Source organism: Gallinula chloropus (assembly GCF_964237585.1).
Source record: "Gallinula chloropus genome assembly, chromosome: 9".
Lineage (NCBI taxonomy): Eukaryota > Metazoa > Chordata > Aves > Gruiformes > Rallidae > Gallinula > Gallinula chloropus.
In genome coordinates this window covers 12,915,445-12,927,809 of record NC_140094.1, presented here as the reverse complement: position 1 = coordinate 12,927,809, position 12,365 = coordinate 12,915,445, and the positions used below count along the sequence as shown (strand labels likewise).

Below are 12,365 nucleotides of genomic sequence, written 5' to 3'. Positions count from 1 at the left end.
CGAGGTTGGGCGAAGGAAATACAAATATTCAAACAAAAATTAGGGGATTCGTTTGAATTTCTGAAGACAGACACAATTTTAGGCCACTACCTTAATGCTGCTGTTTTAGCTGTGCATGTTTGGGTGCATATGTGTATGTATTTATATCCTTGTGTGTATTAAAAAAACCAACCCTGCGTGGGATGCGTGCTCGTGTCTGTCAGACTTGGCGAGATTTCACCTGCTGAGTTGCTGTTTTGAATATACCCTTGAGATTTCTACGTATCTCTTCCCAGAGCTGCGCTCAACGCGTTTTCTAGCTGGTTGGCTGGCTGTGATGCTGAGAGGCAAGCTAAGGGTGACTCACCTATCTGAAAATGAGGATGGGCCCCAAGTTGTGTGAAAGGACTGTGTGAATGGGGAGCAGAGCCCTGGAGCTAAAGACGCTTTATTTTATGTAACGCAAACGTAAACCTAACCGCCTCCTTCTCCTTGTCTTTTTTTTTTCCTAGGGTGACTCTGTTATTACAGTGCAGCTGACTGAGGAAGATAAAGTTGAAGATGATGTAGTTTTTTACTTGGTCTTCACTGGGTCAACTGTCCAACACTGCACAAGCACGAGAAAGATTAATCCTGGGAGCCTGGAGACAATTTCTCCCGGTAAACAATTGCTTTGGTTTGCACATGAGTGTGAAATTTGGTTAATTCAGATAGGCTTAAACATAATGCTGTTTTCTTGGTTGTCTTCTTCCTTGTTTACACATTCATAGACTGTAGAAAGTGTGATTTAGATGACTGCTTTTGCGTTTTAAAAATCTCTTTGCTCAATTTCGCTGCAATTATGACTCTGACATTGCAATTACTTTCAGTGTAACCATGGGGTTCTGTTGTAGAAAATACAGTTGTATTTACACACAGTAAAAAGCTTTTCAATGTGAGCAAGGTAATGGAAGACATATTTGCAAAGTTAGAGGTGCTTTTGTCTGAGCAGTGTGCAGCCTGGTAAGTCCTAGCTAAACTTAGGATCTCCTAACTGGGCTCAGTTTATTGCTGTAGTCCCAGGGAAATTCAAAATTCCCTTTTACCCTAAATCCCATTGTGCTACTTGGAGCCAACACAGAGTTGCTGAAGCTCTTAGGGTGGCAGGCAGCGGGTGGTGCTTGGTGCCCATTCCAATGAAGGGGGGTTTGTGCATTAAAGCCCACTGCTCTTGTTCAGCCTTCGTGCCATTAACGAAACAAAACAAGTCAGTGCCACGTTTTTCCTGTGGTGACTTCAGGACCGTGGGAATGAGCGTGTTCCAGGCTGCGCTCCTTACCGGTAACCTTTCATTCTGACTTGTTGCTATGCAGCACACTGATACTGGTGTGAGAAAAGCGCCTGACATTTTCACTGTACGAGTGTAGCTTAAGCGGTCAAGTGTATTTTTGGGGTTTGCCTTTGTATCTGTCTCACAAGTATTGTTTTATGAGAGATGCTCATGAAGTTAAAAATTGGGCTAAGGAGTTTTTTTCCCCTCCTGGGAGCCAGCAGCTAAAAGTTGACCACCGTGTTCTTTCATTTCCTCCTCTTTCTCTGCTGTTTGGTTTGTTGGGTTGGCTTGGGAAGAGAAGTCCTTTTACAGTTAACTGACGACTGGAGCCCCGTGCAATCAATTAGATTAGTGCTTATTTTCTCCCAGAGGAGGGAGGAGAAGGGGTGAGTCCTTCCGTGCTTTTGTGTGGCGGGCGCGGGGCTCTGCCAGCCCCGTTCCCAGTGACCTCACCTCCCCCTCGGGACCGCCTCGCCAAGAAAAGAACTGAAAAGCTTCAGTGTTCGTCTTCAGCCCGCGCGGGAACTGGCGTGTTCCATGGGATTTCCGGGCGGGAGCGATGGTTTCCTATCACCCCTGGCCTGGATGGCCTCGGAGCAGCAGTGGATGCAGGTGATGGCTGCCAGGCAGTACCCAGGGTGATGCTCTGGGCTCTGCCTGTCCTGCCAGCTTCAAATGTACCCGAGTCACTGGGGAAAGCTCCCAGAGACTCTTTTTTTTCACTGTTGGTGGGAAATATGACTCCATTTGTGATTCAAAGGGAAAGGAGGGATTTGCTCTTGATTGTTCCATTAGATATAATGGGCCCTTTATTATTTATTTTTTTTAAACCCAGTGGAGTCCTGATCTTGTGGTGTGGGGTGCTAGACAGGGATGGGTGCTGTCCCAGAATATAGCAGGCAAAGATTTAACAGGAAAATTAGTCTCATTCCTGCCAGGTAGCACTGCCCAGGGCTGCAGGTGCAGGGAAGAAGTGACATCTCTGAGGTAAAGCATCTATTTGGATAACACTCTCTTTTGCACTTGTACCTTGTTTTGGAGAAGCTACCTGAGGAAAAAAAGGTATTAGTGCTGAAGGGGGTGCTGGGGAGCAGCAAAATGAGAAAAAACTCAATTATTCCATACCCTTTGCTGACACAGATGTTTGTCCAGTGTTGCTTCAGCACTGACTACTCAGATTTCAATAAGAGCATGAATTATTTCAAGCCAGCTCTTCCTCCTCCTCCTCCTCCTTCTGAACTGACAGCGAATCTGTAATCATGTGTTTACACTGTATATTCGTCCAGTTGCCTTGGAGATGCTTTCGGTGACTCAGAGCTGGTGTTATTTGACCTCGCTGCAGGATTAGCCATGAACAAGAGGCAGTGTGTGGGAGACCAGCCCTTGTTTAAACATCCAGGCCTGGGCACTTAGCAAGTGCTCTGTGAGGAAGCTCAGCTTTTAGCCAAAATCTCATCCTTCACTTCCAGCCTTAAGCATCTTTGGTTTGTCATTATGATGCAAGTTGTGTTGCAGGAGCACAGCCGCTCCTTGGGGACAGCTCCAGAGGCTGAAGGAAGGGCAGATTCGCTCAGGAGCATACTGAGCTCTTCTGCCAGTGCCTGCCCTGGATCTCCTCTGCTTCTCTTCTGGGCTTGAAGACATCTTTTCTCATACTTTTCCCAAGTCCTTTGAGTTTCATGTGTTCCCCAAGGGACTCCACATAAAATCCCATCAGGGGCTGGAGTAACCATAATTCTTCACTTCTAGGTGATGTATGGAGGCATTAAAAAAAAGGAGAAAGAGAAATTATTATCTCTGCTGCCAAAATTAGGTAGAAATTTTTGCAAAACTTTCAAAGGAAATACTACTCTGGAAAAAAAATAATCTCCATACTATAAAGTGGTGTTAGAATTTAAAGAAAATGGAATGAAAATGCAAACTGTCAGAATGCCTCCTAAATTCTTGTGTGTGAAAATTCTCTGCATCTTGAGAGGCTGCATCTGAATAAAAGATTACCATTGCAGAGTCAAATGCCTGCTGCATTTTATATAATTGCTAATCTGCCTAATTCTTATGCTGTCTTTATCATCAGCCTTAAACATCGAATATATGTACTTAATGGTCCTGCTGAAACCGAAGATCTATTCTGTACATAATAAAAGACTTCTGATTGTAAATTTATGGGAGCAGCTTTTTTAACCTGTAGATGTGGGTAAATATAGATTCAGCAGAGGACAAAACACCTGTATTTTTGTACTTGCTCGGAAGGATGTGTTGGGGCAGTTACCCTGCACTGGTATTGGATGAATATGAGTATGAATGTAAGAGAAATCGTTTCACTTTGTAAGACAGATCAACTAAGAACCTGTTTCTTAACCTGGAGTATCAAAATTAGCTAATGAGTTACAAGAATTAGGTGGCAGATGATGTTTTGTGTGCTTCCAGTAGCTCTCTTGCCAGCCTAAGGACAAGTCAGGTAACAAAGCTTCTGTTCCCCTTCATGAAAAGGTACTAAAAGTGTATTTAACTATTACTTTACTATCACTAGTAAGAGGCTTCAGCTCTACATGGTCTGGCTCAAATTCTGTGTAACTGAAGGAGTTTTCCTGGGTACCAGAGGGACTCCCTAGTTCTGCAGAACAGTTTTAAACACTGTCTCATCAGACACTTCCCATACATGAAGGTCCATCCACGTGGCAGGCAGAGGTGCTGTGGCACTGGATGTTGCTCTAGTCTGAATACCATTAGTAGCAAAAACTTGGTCGCTGGAGTTTAGGTACCAGGAAAATACCAAAGGCCTGAGCCAGGGAAGGATGCAGAGAGATACCAGCTCTGCTGCTGTGGCTAAACTGCTGCTGCTGAAGTTGTGCTGTTGGAGATGGATGTTTCCAGTTGTCCTTAGTGCTGGTCATAAGTTGAACTTTTCAGCAGGTTCTTATTACTGTAGCAACAGACTCTCATCTGTTTTTCTTCCCAACATATCTACAGGGTGTGGAGGGGGGAACCAAGACACTGAACAGCCAAGCAGATTGCATGGCTGTAGAAAGTTGGTGTTAAAGCAGGGAAGTGAAACTTCATTGCAAGTCAGCGCCTCATTGCCTGCCTGTGCTGCCAGAGCAGCTCTTCCTCTGCTGGAAAAAACCCACTTATAATAAAAACCCTCAATCCATGATCCAGCAAACCAACCAACAAAAGGACAGAATGACCTCATCCCTGTCCACATGAGTCAAAACTCCGTGACCACAGCCTGCCGTGGGCAGCGGAGGAATCTTGGGATCAGGAAGCTCTTGGGCAGATTTGGGGAGAACTTTCTCAGAGGGGAAAGCTCAGAGAGCAAGCTGGTGTGCTTGGGAGCTCTCCAGTTATTCGTGTGGTGCACCTAGTGCAAATTGTGTGCTGTCACAAGGATGGTTACTGGGCACAAATTTGGCTTTGCATTTAAAGATTGGAGTATCTGGGAAATGCAGTGGAGGAAAATAGGGACAGTCCAGAACGGTGAGTCCAGAGCTGCAGCAGCTCCTGAGCAAGCCAGAGAAGGGTAAGAAATAGACTGTAAGCGGAGTCACTGAGACAGTAAGGAAGGTAACTTTGTGAGATAGAATTGCCTTTGTGTGTCCTGTTGCAGTGTGTGGGAGCTCTCCGAGCCTTTGCAGTACCCACATCACTTTTCGTCATCGTTAGGTCTCGGAAGGTGTAGGACTCTTGTACAGGTTTCAGATGGGAGGAGGAGCAGAATTAGAGGTAGAAAAAGGGCCTGAGAGACTCTCTCTCTGTCTGCTGGCAGCTGATTGCCAGCAGTTTCCACTGGGCTGAAACGCTCCTGTTTACTCCGAATGCCCTGACTCACAGGGAGCTTTCTCTCCGTGCTAGAGCCAAGGTGGAGAAGCAGGTTTGGTCTTTTACTTGTTCTTAATTCCTGTAGTTTTACGATTATTTCATTTTTCCTCAGCTTGTTTTCTGCTAGTTAAAAGGGTAGACCAAAATGACTTTCAGTTAGCTTGGAAATATCTTTATTTCAAACTTTTCTTCTACTGTGAAATCTTTTACCATGTGTTCATGTTTTATTCTGTTCTACCACAGACCATGTTTTCCCCTAGGAAACAACTTTTCATAGAAAAAAGCTATATTTCATGAATTACAATCTTTGTACTGGTAAACCAAAAGGGTAAACAAGTTGCATAACAAATGACCACTTGGCAATACCAGTTGTGGATTTGAAAATACTCTTAATTATGAAACAAAAAAACCCCTAAAATAGAACAAAGGAGCATAGCCAAGAAGATTTTTTGCAGTGCATCCACTTTGGTATACTTAATTGCTCTAGTCAGTGTAATTAAAAGGAAATGATGCCAGTTCTAGATGACATCAGTCACAGGAAAAAGTGATTGAGTCTGTATTGAAATTATTTGTGATGTAATGCGTGGGGGTCTTACATGTCTATAGATTTCTGGGACATCTGCAGTATAAAGGGACTTAAAAACAAATACCTCTCTACAGTCTCCACGTTAATAGTCAAGGGTTTAAAATTAAGAACTGTCCTGTTACTGGTGCTGTGCCTATATATTTCATAAGGTTTCCTGTGTTGCAAGAGTGAACACAATAGCTGTAAATCATACGGATACGCCTCAAGTATGGACTCTGATTTGCAGAACTAGAATTTGGGATTTCTGAAGAGAGACACTTTTCAGATGACTGCAGGAGATCCCTTGATTTCCCTGTCCATGAGCCACCGGATGGCAGCATCTCTTGGATGCAAGTCCATGGGTTTCACCACATTGGTTGTCTGGCTTTCATGTCCTGCTGAAATATCTGTGCAAACCCTCTTTCATCCCAGCCCCATCATGGTAACTCAAAGGATGCAATTAGCACCGGAGTCCTTAGTCACCTACCAGGCAAACCCAAACATGTGCTTCCAGCAGGGCTTTAAATAGCTGCCCAGGCTGGAGGCCTATTGTTTGATAGCTGAAATGTGAGTTCTGAAAATAGGAGGTTTGGACAGGATTTCCACTTTTAGAGGAGTAGGAAATGAAATCATGTTTTGGTAAAGCTCTGTTTAGGGGTTTTTTGTCTCCATGTGCACTTCATTTGGTGATAAAAAGCCTGAAGTCTTCCTGTCACCCTTTTAACCACACCCTATATCAAAGTCACAGGTACCTATTAGAAATCCAGGTCTAAGACCACACATTAACTTATTTGTTAATTACTTACAATTCAGAAATCTCCCACCTTCTGCTCATTGTTTGTATCGTTATCACACAGAGGATGCAGCGCTGGCATAGCAATGCCATATCTCATATCTCCAGGGACAAGCACAGAGAGAGCAGAACCCCATGTTTTCATTTTTTGTTCTTATCTCTTGCCCAAAGCAAGCATCAAGTGGCCCAGTAAGAAATTCCTTAATTCAAGGGGGTTTTTTTTGTCTTAAAAATGATTTTTAAAGTGTATTTTACGTGAAGAAGAGGAATTTGCTTTGTTGCCACCGGAGCAGTTGCTGTGCTCATCTCTGCATAGACTGAAATAGTTGTTTGGGTTTTTTTAAATTTCTGTGGTTTTCCTGCAACATGTTGGGAGTTCTCAAAACAGCTCCAGATAGTGAGTTGTTTCACTGATTGTTACAGAAGGAGAAATGGAGTAGAATGCAGTGTAGGAAGAATTAAGGGGTGGGTTGACTTTTATCACAGTTAAACCAGCATAGAAATGACCTAATTTCGTACCATGGCAGCAAGTAAAAAACACAGAGAAGCCAAGTGCTATACATGAAGTTACTCTGTACAGTCTGGGACATCAGCAAAGCAGAAAGACTGTCGTGTTTGTCAGAAGAGTTAAGATTTGAACCAGTGTGGTGGTGGTCAATATTTTGTCATTTGCTTTTGATTTGCTATTTTGGCCAAAGGGCCAGATTTTGGGAGAAAACCGAAAGCAATTGGGAGAGGGGGTGTTGGATGGCATTGCAAACCTCATCACGGTGTAAAACACAAGGATTTCTCTTCCCTTCCGTGGATGCGCTCATGGGAGTGGTATAGGTAGCTACATGTATTTTCAGCTGCCCCAAACACAAACCTCAATCAATAGGCTATAAATACGCTCATCACTTTTCCTGACACACCTAGGAGGAGGGTTTTTTTCCTTTCTAATGAGTCAGAAGATTTTTTTGTTCCACTTCTGTAACTCCCTCAGACACCTCCGGAAGTTGATGGTTGAGCACCCTGATGATCATGAAGTGTATGACTTGGAGCTTAACCCCTGTTAGGACAAAACCCCGCTGTCTACCAGCTGGAGTGGAAAAGAGATGGTCAAGAGCAATAGCATCTGTCCTGGCACTGCTTGGAGCTCTTTGTGATCTTGGGCAAGTCACTGAACCTCGTAAAACAAGATTTGGGCTTGTTTTACAGATGATAACCACTTATCTCTTGAGAGTGCCAGATAGCTTAGCTCACTTTTGCTAATACTCCTGAAAAAAAAGGCTGATGGAGTTCAGATACTAGTCTAGGCCAAGGAAGCGACTGTCTTTGATGTAGGGAGAAGTGTTGCCCCACCAGCAGCTCCTTCGGAAGGTTCATGTACTGGGGACATGCTTGCTTACATCTTACAGCAGTTTCAAAGCAGGGGGCAGAGACCTCTTGAGCAATCTTTTTAGTATTGGCTGCGTTTGTTACTTACTGACTCCTCTTTTGTTTGAACTGTTTGCCAAAATTCAGAACCTGTCCCAGACTCTTAAACCCCCGAGTCTGACGTCTTCTCAGATGTGAGGAAGGAGGACATCAAAGCGTTGCAAGTGACTGCCCTTTCAAAGAACATTCCCCAGGGTTTAGCACGATGCTTGTTTTATCCTATTAGATGAAAATGGATCATCAGCTCTGTCACCTCCTTTTCAAGGCTCTATTAGATATCTGGGGGAGCTTCAAGTGCCCCATCACCGGCTACAGATCAGGACACAGCCTTTTTTTTTACCTCCACTTGTGTTGCTTAATTTTGGGGTTGGTGTTTCACATACACTCCATCCAAAGGAACTTTGCGTACATCCATGATGTACTGGTTTAAAGAGACCATTGTGTCTTGACTGAGATCTCTCTATTTGTTGTCATGATGGAGGAGGTTTTGCTGTCCCACCAAAGACTTCTTTGGCTTTATGACAAAGAAGTGGGTGTCCCAAAGTGTTTCTCTATAGCTGCTCACAGGCCACTTTTGCCTTCCTCTTGAGGCACAACTGGCTATCTGGCAGAGTGGCACTGTTCTGGGTTATTTTGTAGATGGGATTCTTACGAGAGTAGGCAGAAAATAGTTTTTTAAAAAATAAATAAATGAAAGTTTTAGCTTTTCTCATGCCATTAAGGAGCCTTTTATTATGATTTTTTTTAACTCTGCACTCTAGCAAACTCCCACTGCTTTGCACTGGGGAGAGCCAAGTTTTACAGCACTGGAGCTGGCTCCCCGAGGGCAGCATGGTTTCTTTACAGCCTGTGGTGTGGATCACTCACTGCTTTTGGGGTGGCTGTAAATTAAATCAGTTAACATTACCTTCTCCTTTTTCTGACATGCTTAGGGAGATAAGCAAAGCTAGAAGATGTAGGGAGAGGAATGTACAGTTGTGAACCACCTTAAAGTCCCTCCAAGCTGTACTGTCCCCCCACCTGAGGCTTCTGCCTTGAGGACAAGTGGAGTTTGGGAAGGGGTTCATTTGGGTTGCCGAGTTCCCTGCCTGTCCCTTTGATGCTGCCATAGAATGCATGTGTGGTATTTCCAAGAACAGCATAAGAAGGTCTTCCTACCCTTATTCTTTTTATGACATCAATACTAGTTGTTAACCTTTTTCCTTGAGCTTTCACATTGTCCTCTTGCCAGGAGAAAGGAGTTCTCTTGCCTTTCAGCTTCCGAGCCTCCTGGTGCAGCAATATCCATCTGTTTTCCTCCCCTTCCACACTCATCTTTGATACCTTTCCAGCCGCATTTGCTCTCCTTAAGCCACACGCCCTCGCCTCTGACAATTTTGGTGCTACCCACAGTGTCCTAATACCAGTTTTGACCCTCCAATTAACTTCAGGATTGCCTCTTTCAGCAGACAAAAACCTGTATAGATGCCAAAAGCCTCAGCAAAGATTTGGAAGGTTGGCTGAAAGACCATGAAGATTAGGGACATATTTTTCCTTTTGTCAGGGAAATCAACAGCAAAGGGCCCCGGCACAAGAAGGAAACTTTCCCACTGACCACAAATAGGGGATTAAATTGAATTTTCAAGCCTTTAAAAATAAATCGTCATTTTGTATTTAATTAAGCAGGGTTTCATGAATGTAGTAGTATGCTGAGGTCATGGGCAAAAGGAAGGTTTTCCAGTAATTAGTGCAGGGTCCGTGCTGTTCTGGCAAAAACAGCCATGACGTCAGTCTGAGACGGGAACAAGAGACTCTCCCTCATGGTGAACTTGAGACACAAACCTTATTATTGAAGGGGCATGTCTGACGATTACAAGTGCTGATCATGTTGGACACATAGTATATATATTTTTTTTCTTTTTAAAATTGAAAAAAAAAAGGTGGGGGGGGGGGTTGTGTTTAAATTTTGGGGTTTTTTTTAAATTTCTGAGTCAGTGAAATCACTACCAGGCCAGGGCAGCCTGTCTCTTGCTTCCCTGGCCCTAAATAAATAAACAAACTTTAAAGTTATCAAACTTTCAATCTTTTTGTTTTGTAAATATGGAAAGTGGCAATTTCCATGTTTTTATTTACCAGAGACAGCTTGGTTTATTTTGTCCTGTGAACCCAAATGCAAAGGGCAGGTGCAGCAGGGAGCCTGAGACCCAAGGCACGCACAGGGCAAGCCTGGGCAGGTTGTGCTCTTGCAGCCATTCCTGCTGTTTAGGTCTTTATTTGAGGTGAAATTGCAGTGGATTCTGGTTTCTTGTGAGTTACGGGAGTCCAGCGGAGCTGGAAAAGAAAAGTTTGACATATAATGTGACTTTTGGACTGTCACTTCTTTGGTATGTAGTACTTGTTGCTGATCAAAAATAGGCTGGTCTTACAGTAAGCGGGGCTTGTATTTCTTGGTTTGTTTGTGCCACACAGAGAAGAGTCTATAAAATCTATAAGAAATACTTCTGATACATATAAATTCCCAAGATAATGTTTAATTTAGAGCTTTGCCCCTCTGTAACTTGTTCTTACCTGATTGAAAGTGTCAAAGCAGGTGCTCAGTTATGTTTCTTCACGTCTGATTGTTCTCTTTACCATTTCCCTTGGTGTTATTTTGCAGGCCATGACTGTTGTGAGACAGTGAAGGTGGCACTGTGTGCCTCTAGAGAAGGTCACCCTGTTCTGGTTGTGGCAGAAGATAGTTTCCAGTTTGTCCAGGATGAAGCCTACGATGCCGCCCAGTTTCTGGCCACCTGCGCCGGCAACCAGCAAGCCCTGAACTTCACCCGCTTCTTGGACCGGTCGAGACCACCCGCTGCCAACGTGGACTTTCTGGATGAGAAAGTGGCTTTGGCGTTTCGACATCTGAAACTGCCGGCAGAATGGAACGTGCTGGGAGCGGACCAGTCCCTGACCGGTGAGGAGCTCTGGGACATGTGTTGGGTTGGGAGAGATGTAAAAAGCCTGGGAGAAGGGGTTCCCTGCTTTGGGAACCCTGTGCATGTGTTTGAAAAGGCCTCTGTGCTAGAGATGGGATGTGATGCACGCTAGCGTGCCCCTACTACATCCGCATCCCATCCTTTGCACTTCAGCTGTCTTAAAGTATGGGAGGCCCTGATGTTTTCCTCATGCCTTTTCTTATGAAGTAGCACAAGCTGTTGTAGATAGTGCTTTAACATCGACCCAGAGGGATTGGTTTTCGTGGTGCACAGTGGTAAGTGCATGAGCATCATGCTTGTGAGTTTTCCTGAAGGAAATCTGTCTGTGTGGAGGAGCTCTGGTGCTCCTGGGAGGAGTATTATCCTTGTGCCACAAAATTGTTGGTTTTGGTAAATGTTGGTTTTATAGCACATGTGCAAAGTGACTGTAACGTGTAAAATAAATACATTGAATTTTTTCTTGGAGAAGTTGGGGCTCTACCTTTGAGGATTTGTATCGCATCACTGGTTGTGTGTGAGCTGTGCTAACACAGGCCTTACCCAAAATAGGCCTTGGATAATTTTGCAAATAGAAGAGGATGAAGGTGGGAAAAAGCCTGACTAACAGTAGCCCTTAACCACAGCAGAGAGGGCTACTGAGAGCTTATAAATATACCTCAAGGCTGGCCCAAAGTCTCTGCCGACTGCTGAAGCAGAGGCAACAAGGCGTTTGGGATGCGGTGGCAGGGGAGCTTAAAGAAGCATAGTGATGCACTGGGGGGCTAATTCCAGTGTGTTAAAATTCTTGCTCTAAATTTTCAGGGTATTTTGGCAAATAGCTTCACTTAAGGAGCGTGGCTGTGAGGCATCAGTTATCCTTTATAGGATGCAATGGTGTAAACATCTGAAGAGGGAGGAGAGGGATGTGGCTTGCTCTGTGCAGCAGGCTCGGCTCTGCTCAGCACAACATGGTTTTCTGGAAGAGTTTTTCTTGCACTGTTTTTCACTGACTTGCTGACTGCATTTTAAAATGTGAATACACAGGCAGGCAACTGAAGCAGCATTAGCAGATGTTAAAAGTTTTGATCGTATTTAATGGTTTCTGGATAGAAATCCAGGTGCTGTCACAGGTTTACAAAGGAGATAAACACCAGCAGGTTTTTTTTTTTTCCTCTGTGGAAAAAACTGATGTTTCTCTCTGCATCTAAAAAAGATGCAGTAGCACAGACATTTCTGTTTTGAGTGGTAAAAATACAATCAAAAGTGGTCTTAAGCTAACAAAATCCTTGATTGAAGCTCTGAATTGTAGATTCAGTGCTCTGAATTTTCATCAGGGCTGAGATCTCTTTTTGACTTCACTTATTCTTTGGAAAATCAGCACTTGGGGAAATTGGGCCATGGGATTTACGTTGATTCACTCAGCAGGTGCTTGTGTGCCTGGAAGTGGTGATCGTGTGCGGTCCTGAATGCTGACGGACCTGCAGAACATCCATTGCATCCATGGTGAGAAGGGGAGCTCTGTAGGGCTGAGTGTTTTGGTGTCTGGTG

General features: G+C 44.0%; 1 protein-coding gene across 1 annotated transcript in view; it reads left to right on the top strand.

Moving 5' to 3' along the window:
- Positions 1–12,365, top strand: part of AKAP13 (A-kinase anchoring protein 13) — a gene marked incomplete at its 5' end in the record, with an annotated part of 150,529 nt that overhangs the window by 16,641 nt on the left and 121,523 nt on the right. The window contains 2 exons of the mRNA XM_084267772.1: positions 492–639; positions 10,520–10,816. Of these exons, the coding sequence (XP_084123898.1) occupies positions 492–639; positions 10,520–10,816 (445 nt within the window). The remainder of the gene's footprint in view (positions 1–491; positions 640–10,519; positions 10,817–12,365) is intronic.